General features: G+C 43.1%; 1 protein-coding gene across 1 annotated transcript; it reads right to left on the reverse strand.

Annotated features, from left to right (window-relative positions):
- Positions 1 to 124: 124 nt before the first annotated feature.
- On the reverse strand, positions 125 to 18,565 carry LOC105902413 (arylsulfatase B-like). Its single transcript, XM_031578108.1, has 8 exons — positions 18,112 to 18,565; positions 17,076 to 17,262; positions 14,950 to 15,140; positions 11,682 to 11,889; positions 2,555 to 2,798; positions 1,559 to 1,629; positions 935 to 1,084; positions 125 to 601 (listed from the first exon to the last, which is right to left on the reverse strand). The coding sequence occupies exons 1-8, from the start codon at positions 18,370 to 18,372 to the stop codon at positions 333 to 335; spliced, it is 1,581 nt and encodes a 526-aa protein (XP_031433968.1). The 5' UTR covers positions 18,373 to 18,565; the 3' UTR covers positions 125 to 332.
- Between the last annotated feature and the right edge of the window lie 2,887 nt (positions 18,566 to 21,452).

Here is a 21,452-nt window from a genome sequence, read left to right on the forward strand (position 1 = left end):
AAAACTGGTCTTGTTTGTATCATGTATTTACCACCGGATGTCTGTATATAAATTATGTACATCTACCAAATGCAAGGCCACACATCTCTAGCTTCATAAAAGGATTTATCACTTCAAGATGAGACAAATGAGAAAGGGGACTTTTATTTAAGCATAGGAACGAGACAAACAACTTCTATCTTTGAGCAACCTAGTCAAATGCAGCATAAAAGTGACACAACTTTAAATCAGTCTCCCCCAAACACCTCTAACATCACCCGTTTCCACAGCCCTGGTTGAGACCCATCAGACATCATCCATGGCTTCTTCCCAACACATCCATGCCCGCACACTTATGCCCAGGGTCCCCAGGCTTCCTTGGGTCCAGGGTCACATTTTGGGTCATCATCTGGAAAAACAATAGGCTTGGCATTCCTCTGATAGTGCTGAAGTCGACGGAGAAGGAAGTCTACCATCTTAGGGTTGAGTGCAGACACCTCGTCCCGCTCCTCAGGGTCTTGCACCACATTATACAAGCGGATTGCTGCTTTTGGGGTGGGGCACCAGTGAGAGGGCTGAGGACCAGACACTGATCCTGGCCTGGGAAACCAAAGAGGACAGCCTGCAAGAGGAACACATTGCTATTATGAAGAGAGCTGTGAAGATGGATGCAAGGAGTTTTTTCTCGCTGATAATCCACCAGTGTGTGTTGAGTTAAAATTAACTGTGTCAAGCTTAGTTTCAGTTCCTCATTAAATCAGCTAACTTGACCTTACTTTAAAAACTGCAAGTCCCAGAATGCACCACTAGCAGGCCAGTGCAGCCTGCTCATTATTTTAAGTGGGAGCACCTGTGAAGGAAAGGTCTCAGCAAACATTTCAGCAGAGAGAGAGAGAGAGAGACACACACACACACACACACACACAAAGGATGTAATCTGCTCATACGATATTACCTGGGTAGCCTGTCAGTAGCTTCCACTCTCTGTAGCGGATGGCAGCGTGGATGTGAACATCGAACCCATCAGAGTGGTTGAATCTGGAGACAACAGACTGAGGCCTTTGAGCAGATTCTGGAGGTAAGGTCAGCCCAGGATCACTTGAACCTGAACAGAAACATATTAAACATACATCTTGATATGTAAATTAAAATGACTGGAATGACCAGATGAACCTTGGACACATAAGTCAGCATCTTTGTCATCAAGATCTCAGGATTCCTATCCCTCTGACGTCATACCCTTTGGATGCTTGGATTTGACTACAGCATTTTCAATCAATTCTAAAAAGGTCTTTATCTCTCTTCTTGTTTTCCAGTTCACAATGACTGCATGATAAGTGCAGGGGGCAGAGGGGGCCACAATCACATTCCCCACCAGGGCCGTGGCCCGTCCATATTGGTCGTCTGATCACCCAAAGATACGTTGCAAAAAATAAAGTCTAAATAAAAGTTTCTTCAAATGTATCTAGTCTCGCAGTGCCATTGCTTTGATAGCAATCCTGTTTAGTTGAACAACACCCCACCCATAAATAAACAATAAATCAAAAAGGCTAAAAAGCAATCCCAGAATGATACTTACAAGGTGGAATGTCCACGTAGAGTGGATCAATGTTATGAAGTATCTCGAGTCTGGGAGAAGACATCCCTTTGCTATGAGAAAGAGAACAGAACAGGGCTAGAACAAGAACTGTGCAAACAGAATAAATCTAGATTGAACATAGACCAGAGCTGTCTCCAACACTGTTCCTGTACACACACAAGCATGCACCCACCTGTTTGAAATAACTTTAAACAAAGGAGGTACTTTAATTTGGTTTCAAACATATATTTTAGTGAACTGGGTTGGTGCACAAACTTGGCCTCACCGAATATATATATATTTTTTTTTGATACAGCGTGCCCTCCAAGACAGCAGAGGGCACAAAGGAGGCGGCGTGAGGCTGGCTCAACCAGACTCACAAAGAAATGAGGCGCCATCTTTAAAAGCAACAGGAAGCTGTTTGTCATTGCTCATTCATATTCTCATGCTATTAGCCCTTTGTCTTGAAACACTCGTTTGCCTCTTGGAAGTGAATACTCTGACTACGAATTACGGATTACGATTTGGATTGTTTGCCTGGATTCTCTCTCTCTTGCTCACGGTATCGAACCCTGCCTGTCTTTTGACCTTTCCCTTGCCTTGTCCACTTGAAAACCTTTGCTACACTTTGATGTTTGTGCTCTGATCCTGGACTGCCTTGTGACCTTGATTATTGGACTGTGCTCTGATTATTTCTGGATGGACTGAATCCATAGGAATTCTAAGTAACTTAAGTGTGAAGCTGTTTGTTTATTGCCTTTCTGAAAAGAGTATATTCTCTGTTGATTACTTCTCAGTTAATAAAGACTAAGGATTTTAAGTTTAAACTGCATCTGCAACTGTGTTCTTATTATAAACCTGACAGGTGGACTTTGTTTGCTTGATCCTTTTCAAGCTTTAATGAACTTGTATGACTTTCAACCCTCACTCTGACTCCCACCTATAGACAGTAACCCGGCTCTCAGTCCGTCACAAATGTGAATGTATACAACTCACCTGATAGTTCTCCAAACATCAAAGCCATCTAGGGTTCTTATCCCCTTGGTTGAACCACCCGCCAGTTTCAACAGTGTGGGCAGCCAATCAGTGATATGGATGAGTTCACGACTAGTGGTGCCAGGTTTCTCCAGCAAAGGGCTATTAACAAAGCCAACGGCCCGCACCCCTCCTTCCCACAGAGACCATTTTCTTCCACGCAGAGGCCAGTTGCTGCCCCCCATCAGAGTCTGTGCGCCATTATCTGTCACAAATGAGAACGAGACGCATATCCATAGAGCTAGGTCATTAATATCTATGAAACATGACAAAATATAAAAAAGGGGCAATCAGACAATAAAAGGCAAATATGCTCCTCCTTCTCACCCCCGGATGGCTAGCTTGAGGTAATCAGCCATTTTGTTAACTTGTTCATTTACATTTACATTTAGTCATTTAGCAGACGCTTTTGTCCAAAGCGACGTACAAGGGAGATGTAGAACATACGTCTATGTTCATCTTGTTTAAGTAATGTTCAGTTTGAATTCCTATAACTAGGCACTGCGCATGCGTATAGTCAGAATGAATATGAATGACGAGCATGACCCACGTTACCTGTAATGTCTTCACAAGTTCCCGAGTAAAGAAACCAATTATACGGAATCCTGAATTGTGTCATTCATCTTTCAACATGGTGTCAGAAGTTGAGGTTCGGTCGTGAATGGAATAACTGCCTACGACGTGGTAAGACGTACTTTTCTCAGTGCTTTGAGGACATAGCAAACAGCCAACTAGCGCTGCACGTCTAACGTAGCAAAGGCTAACTTCCAACGACAACGACCATGGCTGAAGGATTCCGTAGACCAGAACAGCTGGTATTTGATGGAAACATTGCTGAAAATTGGCGTGTATTCGAGCAAGAATATGAAATATTCATTGCAGCTGCTCACTCCGATAAGGATGCTCGAACTCGAGCTTTCATACTTTTAAACTTAGCTGGTTCGGAAGCCATTGAAAGAGAACGTGCTTTCGTTTATGCAACCGCTGTTCATGCGGGGGAGGGAGAGAACAGACGTTTAGTGACCAGAGCAGAATCGAGAGAAGATCCTGAATGTCTCAAACGAAAATTCCGCCAACTGTGCAGCCCTCAAACAAATATAACAATGGAAAGGCATAAGTTTAATACAAGAAACCAACGACCAGATGAAACAGTTGAGGCTTATGTGAGTGACCTGAAAATCAAAGCTAAGAACTGCAGATTTGGTGAACTCAAAGACGAGTTAATCAGAGACAGAGTGGTGTGTGGCATAATAAATGATAGCATGAGAAAGCAACTTCTGCGTGACAATGAGCTAACTTTAACCAAAGCCATTGAAGTGTGCCAAATATATGAACAGACCGAACAACACACAAAAGCCCTTGCAGCTCCAAAGCAATCACTCGCTAAAGTGGACAGTTTACAACACACAGTCAGAAAAAGACAGCCACAGAAGCTAAAATCAGGCATGGAGCAGCGTGCATCACAATCACATTCAGACCAGCGTTCTGCACATTCGACATTTAACTGCAACAATTGTGGAAACAAGCATGAGGCTAGAAGAGAGAAATGCCCTGCTTATGGTCAGCAATGTCACAAGTGCGAAAAATGGAACCATTTCCAGAAATGCTGTAAATCATCACAAACACAAGGCTACAAAAAGAGATATGTCAATCAGGTTGAAACTGTGCAAGCCTCTAGCAGTGATGAAGAACTGTACTTTGTGGATGGAGTTAGTGTGGCAAGTGGAACTGTTGATGCTGTTGACTCCCATCTGATGCATAGGAGTGACATATTCTCCACTGTGCACATTAATGGAAAACCTGTAGAACTCAAAGTCGATACTGGCGCTAAATGTAACGTCATGGCAGCTGATCTTTTTGCACAAGTGAGACAACATGAAAAACTCCAGTCATCACAGGGTACTAAACTGGTAGCTTATGGAGGTGAGGAAATCCACACGGCTGGAATAGCCCTACTTTCGTGCCACTCTGCAGGCAGAACATACACCTTGCAATTCTACATTGTAAAACGAAACGTACAACCTCTGCTTGGCCTACCAGACTGTCTCCGCTTAAGCTTAATCACCTTGAATAAAGAAGTTCATCAGATAGGCATCAGTGAGGAAACAAGTTTCTCACGCCAGATGTTTACAGAGTATGCCGACCTCTTTAAAGACGAACTTGGCAAGCTTCCGGTCACTTATTCCATGAAGCTAGACCCCGAGGTCCATCCCATGGTAAAACCTGGACGCAAGATACCAGTGCCAATGCAAGATAAGGTCAAAGCAGAACTGACCCAGATGGTCAACTTAGGTGTGATCACCCCAGTCACAGACCCCACTGAATGGGTTTCGTCTATGGTCGCCAATCACAAGAAAAACTCAGATGACATCAGACTGTGCATTGATCCAAGGGATCTAAATAAAGCCCTGAAACGTCCACACCATCCTATGCGTACCGTAGAGGAAGTAGCTGCACAAATGCCCAATTCCACAGTCTTCTCTGTCCTCGACGCAAAATGCTCATTCTGGCAGATCTCACTTGATCACAAGTCATCCATGTTAACAACTTTCAGTTCTCCATTTGGCAGATTCCGCTTTCTGAGAATGCCATACGGAATCAACTCAGCCAGTGAGGTGTTCCAGCGTGCGATGGAGCAGATCTTTGCTGGATACCCCTGCGCTGTCATTGTGGACGACATAATCATCGGCGGAAAAGATGACAAAGAGCATGAACAAAACCTCAGAAAAGTGCTAGATCGTGCAAGGAAAGTGAACCTTAGGTTTAACCCCTCAAAGTGCAAATTTAGACTTAGAGAAGTCGGTTATGTTGGACATGTGTTCACAAGTGAAGGATTGAAGCCAGACCCCACAAAGACAAAGGCGATCAGTGAGATGCCCATACCGGAAAACGTCACAGCCCTTCAGCGTTTCTTAGGGATGATCAACTATTTAGGAAAATTCATTCCTAACTTCAGCGAGATCTCAGCCCCTCTGCGTGAGCTTACATGCAAAGACATTCAGTGGTGCTGGCTGAAACATCACCAGGAGGCATTTGATGCTTTGAAACAGTGCCTGTCCAGTCCACCCACTCTGCGCTACTACAATGTCAAGAAACCCGTCACACTCACCTGTGACGCCTCACAGTATGGACTCGGAGCAGCATGTCTTCAGGAAGATGCTCCGATTGCCTACTCGTCCCGGACATTGACACAGACTGAGATGCGCTATGCGCAAATTGAAAAGGAACTGTTAGCAGTTGTTTTTGCATGTTCCAAATTCAATGATTACATCTATGGGAAGCAGATCCAGATTGAGACTGATCATCAGCCATTAGTCACAATACTCAACAAGCCCATACACTCAGCTCCAGCTAGGTTGCAACGCATGATGCTGAGGCTGCAAAAGTACAACTTTAACATTGTCTACAAAAAAGGCTCACAGATGTACATTGCTGATACCCTGTCACGTGCCCCCAGAACAACAACAGAGCAGCACAACAACGAGACAGGTGACTATGAGATCATGTCAGTCCAACACATCTCATCCTCCAGGCTGACTGAATTGAGGGAACACACTGTTTCAGATCCAGTTCTACAGAAACTGAGCGGTGTCATATCAAAGGGCTGGCCTTCTAAACAAGCTCAGTTACCTCCAGAGATCCGCCAGTACTTCCCCTACAGAGATGAACTGGCAGTTGAAGATGGTGTCGTTATGAAAGGCCCAAAGACAGTCATTCCCAAGTCTTTGCAAAAGGACTACATCACCATTCTCCACAGAGGCCACCCAGGCTCAGAATCCACTAAACGCAGAGCGCGTGGAATAGTGTTCTGGCCCACAATGACTGAGGACATCGAAAAAGAAACAACTACGTGTCCAGTGTGCAACAGTACAAAACCTCACCAACAAAAGGAGCCACTCAAGCTACACCCAGTGCCTGACCTACCGTGGTCAACAGTCGGAACCGACATCTTTGAGTGGAATGGCCAACACTATTTAGTTATAGTTGACTCCTATTCAGGTTGGTTTGAGATTGACCTACTTCGTGACCTAACAGCCAACACTGTGATTACAAAACTAAAAAGGCACTTCTCTGTCCATGGCAGCCCGCACAAACTTATTTCTGACAATGGCACTCAATTCACCAGCCAACGCTTCACAGACTTTGCCCTAGCCTGGGATTTCAGTCATGTAACAAGCAGCCCAGAATATCCACAAGCCAACGGGCTAGCTGAACGTGCCGTTCGTAGTGCAAAACAGCTAATGGACAGATCGAAGAGAGACGGAACCGATGTCTTTCTCAACCTGCTCAACCTTCGCAATGTGCCACGCGACCACACACTTGGCTCCCCAGCCGAAAGGCTGATGTCCAGGCAGACACGAACCACCCTACCTGTGAGCAAGAGACTGTTGGTCCCAAAGTCCAAGAACAACACAGTTGTCAAGGCAGGGCTAGTTCGTAAACGCCTATCACAAAAGGAATGCTATGACAAGTCCAGCAGACCTCTTCGTCCCTTACATCAAGGCGAAGTTGTGAGGATGCAAACCCCTCATGGGCATGACCGCCTAGGAACCATCAAGGAAGTCTGCAAAGAACCAAGGTCATACATCGTCCAATCAAAAGGAGGAGAATACAGACGGAACCGCAGGCATATCCTCCCCGTCTCTGAACCTCCACCACAACAGGGAGACCCCCATGACTTCACTCCTGCATTTCAGTCACCCACCTCCCGTCCTGAACAACACACACATGGACACACTGAAGAACAAACACTCCACCCCACACAAAACATGAGCCAGGACCCTGTCCAATCCCCCAATGGGACAGCAAACAATACATACATCACCCGTTCTGGAAGAGCTTGCAGGCCAAATCCTAAGTATGTGCAGTAGGCACTAGGCCAATGGGACTGTAAATGAAAAAAAAAAGAAAAAAAAAACAGAAAATGTGTAACTCATGATATGTTTTGTGATATATGACATGCCAACAGTATAATTTGCCTTACCTGTGATTCAGTTTGAGTTTAGATTTAACTGATTTAGTTTCAAGTGAAAATGGCATTGAACTCATTTGTTAATACACATGTATTTGTTTATTGATTCCCACAGCCGTAAGCTAAGGAAAGGGGATGTAGAACATACGTCTATGTTCATCTTGTTTAAGTAATGTTCAGTTTGAATTCCTATAACTAGGCACTGCGCATGCGTATAGTCAGAATGAATATGAATGACGAGCATGACCCACGTTACCTGTAATGTCTTCACAAGTTCCCGAGTAAAGAAACCAATTATACGGAATCCTGAATTGTGTCATTCATCTTTCAACAGGAGAGAACAGTCAAGCTACGAGCAATAGAACCTGGTGTAACAATAAATACTACCTTACATAAGAAATATAGAAAAAGAAGTGCAGAAATGTAACTCCTGTAATTGCAAGTTACGCACTAGTCGAAGTGCCAGTTAGGACGGAAAGTGCTCTCTGAAGAGTTGGGTCTACAAAAGCTTCTTAAAGGTAGAGAGGGAAGGCCCCTGCTCTGGTAGTGCTAGGTATTTCATTCCACCAACATGGAACTACAAATGAGAATAGTCTGGAGTGCCGTACTTGCACAGACGGCAGTGCCAAACGACGCTCACTAGAAGAGCGCAGCATCCTGGGTGTAACATTTGCCCTTACAAGAGCATTTAGGTAGGTGGGAGCAGAACCATCAAGCACTCTGTAGGCAAGCATAATTGACTTGAACTTAATGCGAGCAGCTACAGGCAGCCAGTGGAGGTCAATGAGTAGCAGTGTGACGTGTGCCCTTTTTGGTTGGTTGAACACCAGATGCGCCGCTGCGTTCTGGATAATTTGTAGTGGTTTCACCACGCACGCCGGCAGGCCCGTTAGGAGGGCGTTGCAGTAATCAAGGTAATCGATATTGCTCAATATCGCACACATTAAGAATAGCACCTGTAGAGAGTTGTGGTGAAATTAGAGAGAGATAGAACCAACCAAACCAGCTTTTTCAGTTGTTTTGTTTGGGACTATTGTTTCTCCCCATTCCAACCTTTTGATATGTTTGCAAGTGACCGCTAGACTGAGCTGGTTAGCTTGCTAGTTGTGCCACCATAAACTTGGCTTGCATTTACACGATCCAGCCAACATTATCTGCAATGTTGAAAGGAGCATCGATTAAACAGGCTTTCAACCCCACAATAGCTGTCTTTGTAGGGACAGAGAAAACAAATAGATAGTGTTAGAATTTTTCCCTTCCAAATATTGTACTAAATTATACTTATATACTTAACTATACTAAATATAACTAAAACTAGATTTAGTATGAGTGTTTACTTTTCATTTTTTTCTATGATTAGAGGTGATAAAAGTTTGTGATTTGAAGCTTTATCTACAGTCTTAGATTGAACTAGCCTTGAGGTTCAGCCAAAAATAGCAGAATTGGCAAGTTGTAGTATAGGCAAGTTGTCACAAACCATTGGCCCATAAAAAAATAAGCATTTGCTTGGTGAGAAATGGAAGAAAGTGTCCAAGTCGAGTGTTTCTGCTTTGTCTGTATCAATCCATTTTCTAACAGCCGACTAACGGAAACTACGGTTGAATGCTCGAGATGTAGCAGATGGGCCTATGCTGTATCGAGCTCAGGAGAGGCTATTTATGTTTGGCAGAATTGAGACTCTTAATATGATTCTGATTGGTCTGCTAAGACAGGCAGTCCCATTCTGGTTTCTCTGTTCTTTTTGTTTGCCTATGTTGGTCTTTTATTTTGTAGTGATCGTGTGTTTACACTCCTTTGTCCTCCCATGTCCTTTACTTGTCCCTTATCCCTCTATTGATGTCCCTCATTACTGCCTGGTATGTCTCATTTTTCCCTGCCCACCTGTGTCTAGCGATCTTGTTAAATCCTGCGTGTTTAAACCCTTGGTTTTCTTCAGTTCTTTGTCAATGTTGCTATGCTGCTCATTTGCCATGATGCTCTTTTCTTGTTTGAATCACACATTGTAAGTAAATAATCCTTGTTTTGATTTAATGTTTCTTTCAAGTGTTGTGCATTTGGGTCCAGCCATTAAGCAGAGCTTGACAGTTTGCCATATTTTTTGATTATGTAATAATTTCCTCATTTTGTAAAAACACATGTTTGTATTAAACAGCTTGCACATAAGGTTAATATTTTTTTTATGAAAATGTAATGCACTGCACATTTTGTAATAACTAACCAAAATGTATTCTTTATTCCTTACAAATATTCACAAGCCTTCAACTTTATTTATTATATAAAACTGGTGAAGTTTAGTTATTTTGCCATATTATTTTACAATTTGAATTAAAAATAATTTAGGCTGGGAAAGTTGGTTTTACTAAGTACCTTTATGAACCATAACAGATAACACCTTGGATTGAGAATGGCCACGTACCTGAAATGCAATTGCTGAATGGCCACGTACCTGAAATTTTGCAATGTTGCTTGTTTTGTCTTCATGATGATGCATACAAAGTTTGGTAATGACTGATTATTTATTTTCAGAGTAGTGGCTTAGTAATGCCATTTGAGTATTTCTTTGAAATGGTTTGATGTATAAAATCTTCTTTTAAGCCCTTTTCTTAAGCATTTTCTCAATGCTTCAGACTGAATTTCAGAAGAATCTGACAAACTGTCTTGGAAGAGCTAAAAGTAGGTACAAGGCGGAGAGATTAGCCATCACCAGCAACTACTGATTCTTCTTCTTCTTTCTTCTCCTTCTTCCCGCCAAGCTGCCACTTCAATGTAACTACTACAGCTCAATCATGCCAAGCTCAAACTTTTGCGTTGGAATGCGTTGATCCGTCAAGGTTGACGGATACCCATCTACTTTGAATGGGGTGACGTCATCTGTTGCCGAACTGAATTGTGGCTCGGTTGGGTTCCGTTGCTTTGCATGCGTTGCTTGCGGCGTGACAAAAATGTTCAACTTTTCGAGAGGCAATGCATGCGTCAGCCAATCAAATGGCCTTTCATGCAAACAGTACAGCACAGGCACTAGCCAATCAGATCGCGTTTATGCTCACGTCTAAAGAGCGCAAGGCTAAAAAAAAAGATGGCGGACCAAACTCCGTAAATGGTTGTAGTTGTACCTAAAAGTTGTTTGTTTGACTTTTTTGCTTAGATTTTTTTTAAGTTACCGAGAAATAGACACTGTACAATGTAACAACCCTGTTATTGTAACTGAAAAATACGTCTGACAGGATTTGCGAGGTGTCTGAGCCACCTATCTAATGTTAGCATGCTACTACCCACAAGGTAAACAGCTTGCTAGCGGCGTGATTGGTTTGTTGACCTGTCAATCTCACTATAACGTCTCCGTTATCAACACAACCCCATGCGCCTCCTCTGCGCCTCCACTCCTCCTCTGTCATCTGTTGGATCAACAAATTCCAACGCAACAATGTGTGCTCCGTTACACAGTCACGTTCACATTCCCAGCTGCACTTCATCTCATCACTTCATCAGTTTTGCCACGACTTCCACGTCGTGCTAGTCGAAGCCTTGTCCTGCGCAACGACGCAGTGTAGTTTTAGTTTCTGTAGTTATTCTAGGGTGTTTCCCCCTGTCTATCTTTTGTGCTTTTGAATCCTGAGTTGCTTTTGTCTTTTTGTCCTTGTTTTCCCCTGTTAACCCTGTACTGGCTGGATCAATAAAACTCCCATCACCCTGCACTCTTTGTGTCGTCTGCCAATCCGTGACAATAATAGACTAATTAAATCATACTTATGAATACTACATTTCTTCTAATAGATTTCCCTAAAGACTACACACTGGACCTTTAATAACCACTCCATCAGTTTTCTTCATCGTTGTGATACAAATACATTGTACAAAATACAGTGCCATCTACTGTTTATTGTATTGTTCACCCAACTCACAAAGAGTCCTTCTAAGTTACCCTTTTATCTGTGGATCTCCACCTGGACTCACCAAAAAGTAGCTCAAGTTGAGTGGAAGTTATGTTTTTATTTTTTCTAAATTTCAGATTACAAATGGGTCACCTGTGAGTAAATGAAATGCATGGAGTTGCCCCGTACTTACTTCTGTGCCTCTAGAGTACATTCCAAAGACAAGGTCTGGTTATCATAATACCTGAGGAGAAGATGAGCACAGTGTTATTCCAGAGGTCATGAGTCATCAGAGCCTCCGTCAGGTTTCCCACAGCTTCATCCATGGCTGACACCTTCCCTGCGTAAAGTCTGCGATGAGGGTCCTTGATGAAGCTGTAAGGGGCGGTGTAGCGCTCAGGAACTTGCAGAGGGGCGTGCACTGCTTGGAGGGCTAGATATAGGAAGAGGGGCTGCAGACATGTCATAGAATGAGACGAGGGTGTGTTATCTATAAGACATGATTATAAAATATTACACAAATCATTAGGTAAAAAAGGTCATTTGACATGTCATGTAAGAAAAGACCCAAATCTAAAGGTTTACCTTGGGTCAATGATGCCACCAGGGCCTTAAGGAGGGTGTGCAGAAAAGCAGAGCGGAAGTGGAAACATGATAAGCTCCAAATTTCATTTTAAATTCTGAGAGACACCCGTCTCAACTACCAGGAAGCAGTTAAAGCTGCAAGAACAAAACACTTTTCTGACCATCTCGAACAATTGTCATAATCCTAAGATTCTATTTAGGTCCATTAACTCTATTCGTCCCACCCCCAGTACCACCTTAGATATGTCCCCAACTAAGTGCTAAGAATTTTTTAAATATTTTATCAGCAAAGTTGAGGACATCAGAGTGAACATTTCCCCCTCCAAACGTGACCTAGCTGTCTCATTGGTCTGTCTCATTGGTCTGACTGGGCGCTGCTTCATTAACCAGGGCTGCAGTCACAATGGACTCGATATCGAACTGTGCTGCCCCTAAAACACAATGCGGGGGGAGGATGGTGTCAGGTTCTTGGGGCTTTTCATAAGGGCTGAACCTTCGGGACAGTGCATCTTCGTTCTTGTGGCCAGGGCGGAATGATAAGGTGAAGTTGAACCGGGAGAAGAACAGGGACCAGCGGGCTTGGCGGGGGTTGAGCCTCTTGGCGGTGCGAATGTACTCTAGGTTCTTATGGAAGAGGGGTCCAGACCAGAAATGGCACAGAGGAACCTTCCAACCAGTGTCTCCACTCTTCCAAGGCCATCTTTACTGCTAGCAGTTCCCTATTGCCAACATCATAGTTATGTTCAGTGGAGGTGAGACGGTGGGAAAGGAAAGCACAAGGATGGACCTTGTTATCCTTGGCCGAACATCGGGAAAGCACGGCTCCAATGCCAATGTCCGAGGCATCAACCTCCACAATGAACTGCCGGTCGGGATCAGGTTGGATCAGGATGGGGGCTGAGGTGAACCGTTGCTCTAGGGCGCAGAACGCTCCCTCTGCTGAGGAGGACCAGACGAACTTGACAGCCGGCGAAGTCAGAGCCGTGAGGGGGGCTGTCAATGTACCGTAATTACGAATAAAATGGCGGTAAAAGTTTGCAAAGCCAAGGAAACTTTGAAGCTCCTTGCGGCTAGAGGGCGCCGGCCACTCCAGTACTGCTCTGACCTTTTGTTGGTCCATCTGGATGGCTCCGGGTGAGATGACACCCCAGAAAAGCAACAGTGTCCTGATGGTACTCACACTTTTCAGCCTTAACAAACAATTGATTCTCGAGCAGCCGCTGAAGGACCCTAAGGACATGAAGGACATGATCTGATAATGATTTGAAAGGAGAGGAAGATGGACGGATTATGCCTGCTGCTAGAGACTCCTGGACATACTTGTCCATGGCTTCAGTTTCGGGTCGGGACAAGGAATAAAGACGACCTCTAGGGGGAGATGTGCCAGGTAGAAGGTCGATGCCACAGTCGTAGGGGCGATGAGAGGGTAAGGAAGAGGCCCTGGACTTGCTGAAGACCGCCTTGAGGTCCAAATATTGTGGGGGAACAGCTGAAAGATCTGGGAACTCCTCTGAAGTCCCTGGCGCTAGAGACAGTGGGGTCTGGGCACGAAGTAGACAGTGGGAATGACAGAACGGGCTCCAGCCCACAATTCTCCTACTCACCCAGTCAATGTGTGGGTTGTGTTTGGCAAGCCAGGGGTGGCCAATGACCATGGGAGCATGTGGAGAATCAATAATAAAAAAACTCACTTGTTCATGATGGTTGCCCGAAAGGCAAAGGTCCACAGGAACGCTGGCGTGAGTAATTTTGGCCAACCTCTGGCCATTCAATGCATTGCCATCATTGGAGTCTTGAGCTCAATGGTCGGTAATCCCCACTGAGCCACAAAGCAGGAGTCCATGAAGTTCTCCTCCGCACCAGAGTCGATCAGTGCATAAGAACCCATTTTCAGGAGTTCATGAATCAGGCCGAGATCTTTTTCTTACGTTGGTCTTCCGGAGTCCGTAAGAAAACATTCAGAGGAAACTTTCATCTTTCAAACTTTCAACTTTCATCATCAAACTTTCATTCAGTGTTCGACTGTCCCAACTTCTTTTGGAATGTGTTGGAATGGATGTATATTTACAAATGAAATGAAGTTGACCAGACAAAACATGAAATATCTTGTGTTCATACTGTCTGCAATGATATACAGGTCAAGGTTAATTTATAAATCACTGTGTTCTTTTTTTATTTGCATTTTCCAAACAATCCCAACTTTTTCCGAGTTGGGTTCGTAAATTCATGCTCAAGCAAGCTGTTTTCAATATAGAGTTAGCTGGTAAAGGTTAGCTGGTTAAAAAAACCTTCCAAACTGCCAAATGCTGCTCACAGATCAATGTGTGTGCAGTCAAACACTCCAAAAGAGTACATCAGGAAAGCCAGCACTCACTGCAAAATGCATGCTAGCCTGGTGGTCAACCACACTGTATGGGAACTGTACCTGCCTGACTGATCTCATCCCATAGAGCTGGGCGCAACTGACACAGGACGACTGGCACAGACCCAACCAGTGCTACTCAGTGCTTCTTGCAAAGGAAACACTCGCAAAGGAAACCGCAATGCAGGAATCCTTGCCATGTTTCTCTGCAAAGCTATGCCCAACTCAACACGGTGTTCCAAGAGGATAGTGACTGGCTTATCAGCCATCAGGTATTATGGGCCAATTGGCATGGTCTCTAAATACCTGTTCCCCTCTAATTCTGCCATTGGCAATGTCCTCCAATAAGGACAGAGCTGACATCATTACAACATAAAAGAAAATGCTTTTTAACCATCCTAGGCCATTCGTCTGATTCATACATATTTTACTGTGCACAAAACTACTCACAATTCCTAAAATATCAGTTGTTCCATTCAACATGCAAAGTCTTGTGCAGGAGCTTGTATTAGCAAAATTGTGTAATGTACAAGGAAGGAAGTAAATGTGGCCATCTGTTCACTACCTTGGTGGGGTCATGTTGGCCAATGAGATCAATGGCTTTCTGTGTGAAGAGATGGGTGGAGTAAGTCCCAGTGTATCCTGAAGCAACCTCCTCCCCTTCACGCAGGTCCAGTGCACAGCGTGTCAAATTCAGCTCAGAAATATGGTAGCAGCGCTGATGGGTGAAGTAGTCTTCAGCCTCTGCTAGGTAACCTGTGAGCAATTTGGAAACCAGTTAAACAAGCTAGGCACAATCATGATGCACACAACCGCAAGATAAATATGTTTTACATTTTGAGCTGTTAATTATCACAGCAAAACATTATGGTTATGTTCATTACACAAAGGCTAAAAGAGATACAAAATATTAACGTAGCTGGAGATTGAATGTCTGAAGGGGTACGGGACTGTAAAAAGTTTGGGAACCACTGGCCTAGGAAGAACAGTACAGGTAGAATGTCATAATTAGGAAGTTCTAAGGAAGAACAGTACATGAAGAATATCATCACGTTAATAAGCTGGCAATGAAAGAACTGCATACTGCCATTAGCAAGCAACAGACTTTACATCCGGAGGCAGCCTTTATTGTTGCGGGTGACTTTAACCACTCCAACCTGAAGACTGTACTCCCCAAATTCCACCGACATGTCTCCTGCCCCACGAGAGGAGACAAGACTTTGGACAAGGGACAACCAGGAGGCTGCCATCAAGGCTGTGCTCACTTCAGACAACCAGCCCCTAACACTCTCCTCCATCGACGTGTGTGCCGCACTGAGCAGGATTAATGCACGTAAGGCTGCTGGCCCTGATGGCATCCCCGGACGCGTGCTCAGGGCCTGTGCTGGGCAGCTAGCTGAGGTCTTGACTGACATATTCAACCTGTCACTGGCCCAAGCTGCTGTCCCCACGTGCTTTAAAACCACCTCCATCGTGCCGGTGCCAAAACACTCCACTGCAGTGAGCCTAAATGACTTCCGCCCTGTTGCACTGACCCCCACCATCATGAAGTGCTTCGAGAGGCTGGTCCTGGCTAACCTCAAAACCTGCTTACCACCCACACTGGACCCCTTCCAATTCGCCTACCGCAAGAATAGGAGTACGGAGGATGCCATCTCCACGGCATTACACTCCGCCCTTTCTCACCTCGACAATAACAACAGCTATGTGAGGATGCTGTTCATAGACTTCAGTTCAGCCTTCAACACAGTCATCCCCTCCAAACTGATCACGAAACTCAGTGACCTGGGTATCAACACTTCCCTCTGAGGGCACGCAGCATCGAAAAGGACAGCTCTCATCCCAGCCACAGACTGTTTGCCCTCCTCCCCTCTGGGAGGCGCTACAGGGTCCTCCGTTCCCGGAACAGCTTCATCCCTGCGTCTGTCACTCTACTGGACTCTGCACCACGGGGATAGCCCCCCACCCCCACACACATCTCCCCCAGTGACTGTATTTCCCCCTCCACCCTGGCTTGACTGCCACACACCCTCCTCCAGCCACTGAACATTTGCACTGTACTTCCCTTCCTCCACCCTGGCTTGACTGCCACACCCTCCTCCAGCCCCTGAACATTTGCACCAGAATGTTTTTTTTTACCACTTATTACTGTATTAATCGTACTTATACCATACTTCTTAAATATAATATTACTAATACCTCTTCACCTCATTTCACTTATTACCACCACTAATACTTACACCTGCACTTTACATATACTTATCATATCTACACTTCTTACTTCAATTGCTGCTATTCTTGTCCCAATTACTGTTCATATTGCATATCTATTTCTTATTGTACATATCTATTTATTCACTTATTACACTTTACATATGCACATACTCTGCACTTTTTGCTATTTTGCACTTCTGGTTGGATGCTAAACTGCATTTCGTTGCCTCAGTACTTGTACTCTGTGCAATGACAATAAGTTGAATCTAATCTAATCTAATCTAATCTAATAATAAAGAAGTTCTAAGGAAGAACAATACAGGCAGAATATCATAATAATAAAGTTCTAAGGAAGAACAGTACAGGTATTTGCTTTGCAAGCATTGTAATTAAACAGCAGTTCAGTCATGAAGCCAAATCTCTCTTTGGTGCTGTGTAACTACTTATACATTTTGATCATACACCAAGAGAATTTACCAAAATAGGAGTCAAACCCACGACGCGTGGGCATGCATTCTCTGCGGTACATGCCAAGATGCCACTTGCCCACCATGTGTGTGGCATAGCCTGCCTCCTTCAGATGCTCAGGTAGAAGCTTTTCATCCAGTGGCACACAGTAGGGTTGGCATGGCCATATGATCTGGTGCTGCATACCAGTGTGGATCTGAACACAAAAATATCATTAGATTAATACATTGACATGGTTTCAACTCTACACAGTCCTTTACTATGCAATATCAAGCCTCACTCAACTACCCAGATAGCAATTACCTTTGAGCTGTTGATCTGTTCAAAAAGCCTTTAAATCCATCTGCAGCTCACACATGGTTTCAGACTTCAGAGGGCCAGATATGTGCCAGATAGAGGTTTCAGCTTAAACATTCCAACAGCAAGCAGTGCAAGCTTACAGGTTTGGCCAGATTCATTTCCCACCACTCAACTGAAAGCCCCAGAAGGTGCTTTAAAGACAGATATGCTGATTTGGCCTAATATGGATCTGACCAGATAGTTTCAGAAATGATTGGAATTTAACAATTAAAAAACACTAGGCTGAGATTAAGCTATTGTGTAATTTTGTCGGGATATTTGAACAGACTGAATAGGGATCAAAGTTGATGCATGTTAGTAGTTTAAGCGTCTTTGAGAACTTTGAAAAGCGCTATATAAATGTGATGTATTATTATTATTATTATTATTACTATGTTAGTTACACTTCCAACAGTATGCAAGCAGGTATCCTCAACTCTTCCGAGTTGGGTAAGCTAACGTTTGTGAAGTGACAGTGATTGAACGTTACTGTAATTTTTTTTTTTATCTTAGTGTCTATACAGTAACATTAGGACATTGGTTCCCAAACTTTTCATGTCAGGTCCCCTTTTGAATATGACAACAAAATTGAGGGGGGGGGGGGGAAGCCACACTTACAGCTAGGTAACATTACATTGACAAGTCGTCAGATCCAACATTTCGCATACTAAAAAACTACGACAGGATAACAGGGACTAAAACCTACCTGGTATTTCCCCGTCATCAGCTGGTTCCGAGAGGGTGTGCATAATGGCTGAACGTAATAGTTGTCCAGTTGGACTCCACTTTTGGACATTCTGTCCAGGTTAGGAGTTTTAATTTCGGACCCGTGAAAACCCACATCATTCCACCCTAAATCGTCAGCTAAAATGAAGATTATATGTGGCGGTTTAGCCTCTAAAAACGGCAGGTAAAAGAAGGCAGAAATTACAATTGTATTCAGTAGTATACGAAGTATTCTCAGCATTTTATTGTCACACTTAAACTTTAACGTTAACGAGCAGGTAGTCTACTCTATAGGTCTATCTAAACTTTTAACATCAGCTGTCAATAACTGTTCTCTGAATGCAGATGCTGTCTTTCTCATATGACTTCTTGAAGTTCAGTGCAGAATTTCCACATGCTGATGAATTGACTCAAAACAGTATCCCTCGACCAATCAGGTGATGAGTAGTCATGTGAACAGACGATGATACTGTGTGGACCTGCGGAGGTGCACAGGTCTCGTATTTTTAAGCACGCCTCGGGTCTTTGGTGTCACGGGTAACATCAATGGTTGCCAATCAGTGTTGTGTCGGTTGGTCCTCATTGCCTCAGTGGCAGTTTAACATTACAAAATAACCCGCAGCCAGTTTATAGCCAGCTAGGAAGGATGGAAATAGCTTGTGCAACCCAATGCGTTAAGGCCTTTGGTATAAGTGTAACTCTTCTTTCCTAAGCTACTGTTGAGAATCATGGTTGTAATACAGTGGTGTGGTGAACATGAAGCAGTTTTGCAACAGCGAGTGTCATGAGGCCCGTGTGCAGAAGTGGGTGTTTTGTTAGGTCAAACAGAATGGCCTGTGTGCAGGAGTGAGTGTCTTGTTAGGTCAAACTGAATGGCCCGTGTGCACAGACCAAGGTCAGGCCAGTCTTCGAGGCCTATGTGCAGAGAGGCCTAATTACCAGGCAGAGAGGCCTGTGTGTAGGGATGAAGGTCAGGCCAAACAGAGAGGCCTAATTTCTCAAAACAAGATCACAGTTTCCACAGGTGCAGGCCCACTAAACTGCTCTTGTCTGTATTATGTATTTACCACCGGATGTCTGTATATGGGCCATTCTACCGAATTGGTGCAAAGTCAGGTTGGAAATATTTTGAAAATTTGTATGTTTTATTCCCAAAACTTTGTCCGTATATATATTGTACCATATCTAAAGTACACATATCTAGTAAATGAACCGTCAATTTTTATATTGTATTTTCAGAATGTGTTGGAATGTTTTTCCTCTCCCAAAAATTGTCACTACCGAAACATAGTAATAAACTATAGTAAAAACATATTATTATTAACCTGTTCAGATTGTGTTTCCTTCCCTTCTCTGAAGAGTATTTTTACAAATATTTCTTGAAGGTTTTCACAATGAAATAAATAAAAATGAATTTTTTACCAAATTTCAAAGTTCAATTTGTACAATTCATCCAAACCTAAGTGCAATATTTCTTTGTAAAATGCAAAATACTGATCATATTGATTCCAGAGTTGATGATTGATGAAATTGAACATACATTAAACCAATCAGTATCATAACATTTTAGTTGATAACTCAATATACTTTATTTTTTACAAAACATCCAGTGGTAGTGACCACAGTATTTTGTTTGCAAGGTTGTATCATATTTCCTCAACCTTATTGCTTAATCTTAACTCATACCATGCTTTAGGTTGGGAATATTAAAAATGTTTTGTGCTTTTGCTGTCTTTTCCTCCATGATTTTCTGACCTTCTTTTGCTCCCTGTTGGATAAATCACTGATACATTTCAACTTTCCTTCTTCCTTTCGTTTCTTATTTCTTTCTCTTTCCTTCCTTAAATATTCTTGGTGTTTTACTGGGTCATCCCTCACTCTTTGTCGGTATTCTCTCAGCCTCTCTGCTCCACTTTTTCCTTTTGGCATTTTGGTGTCTTATGATTCTTTCTGTCCTGAACAATTTCAGATAGAAATCAGCATTATCTACATGTTTACCATTTAGTCCACATACGTAACACATTTATTTCAAAATGATGGGATTGAACTACTTACCATTCCATTTTGTCACTACCGAAACGATCATGTCACTACCAAAACTTTACCATATGTTTTGGTAGTAACTGTCTGTTTCGGTAGTGACTGTTTCGGTAGTGACAATTCTAGCTAACTTTGAGCATAAATAAATAATTCTAGCAAGCACATGGCTAGCAAACACATCTTTGAAGAGGTGTACACACAAACAAACATAATACTTTGCAAAAACCCCCAAAAAGTTTACTCAATTGAAGAAAATATGTGTTCGGTAGTGACAATTCTTAAGGTTACAGACTGATTTTCAGACTTTGGAACACATTTATATCAAAAGTATGGGATCTAGCTACTTACCATTCAGCCATGAAGGATAGGGATGCAGTATCACTGCCTGGTTATAAATGCAGGGGTGTGGCTAAAAAACAGGCTCAGCCAATGGACTAAAACTCCTGTGTTTCGGTAGTGACATGAAAACTATGGACATGATTTTTTGAGTATAGTTTATTTTTTTTTAAATTAAACCCAAAATAAATCTAAATCTTCCAAGTTCTGTTTAAACTTAATCGTAAAGATCTTTGAAATGACATCATTGAAAAAAAATCTAAAAAATCTAAAAAGTGTTATTTACAGACATTGAAATTTAGATGCCAGGGTTAGGGACAGCTACTTCCCAATAGAAAGTACCCTATAAATGATGATTTTGTATATATTTAGCTTATCCCTATCTCAATTAATGTCTTGGGTTTAAATAGACCATGACATATTCTTAGTAAATATCTATGTCTGAATACTTAATTGTTTTGTAAATAGTTTTTATTGTTGTGGGACCACACTTTGCACCAATTCGGTAGAATGGCCCACATATATTATGTACATCTACCAAATGCAGGCTATGTACAACACCTGTTGTTTCCCTTCCCCTTCTGCCACACAACCCTCCCCCATCCCCCCTTCTTATCTCCACCCAGCCGACCTCAAGCAGATGGGTTCCCCCTTATGTGCCGTGGTTCTGCTTAAGGTTCCTTCCTGACTAACAGGGAGTTTTTTCTTGCCCGTGTTGCCATTGTGCTTGCACTAAGGGGGTTCAGGCTCTGGGCTCTGTAAAGCGCCTAGAGACAATTGTATTGTTATGGCGCTATATAAATAAAATTGAATTGAATTGAATTGAATCAAGCAAGCGGTGCTACTACCCTCTTTGAACCAGCTCCTCCAACCTTCACTTTCATGATGTACAGATGAGAACAGGGAACAGCCTCACTATTACACAATGTTCTCTCCAGCGCTGAA

Source organism: Clupea harengus, chromosome 12 (assembly GCF_900700415.2).
Source record: "Clupea harengus chromosome 12, Ch_v2.0.2, whole genome shotgun sequence".
In the NCBI taxonomy this organism is placed as follows: Eukaryota; Metazoa; Chordata; class Actinopteri; order Clupeiformes; family Clupeidae; genus Clupea; species Clupea harengus.

Excerpts from the sequence above, each read along its gene's own strand:
- LOC105902413 (XM_031578108.1), bottom strand. The coding sequence starts at position 18,372 with ATGCTGAGAATACTTCGTATACTACTGAATACAATTGTAATTTCTGCC. Across the intron at positions 15,141-17,075 it reads TGGGTTTGACTCCTATTTTG|GTTACCTAGCAGAGGCTGAA; the intron begins GTAAATTCTCTT and ends AATTGCTCACAG. Across the intron at positions 1,630-2,554 it reads GATGTTTGGAGAACTATCAG|CAAAGGGATGTCTTCTCCCA; the intron begins GTGAGTTGTATA and ends TCTTTCTCATAG.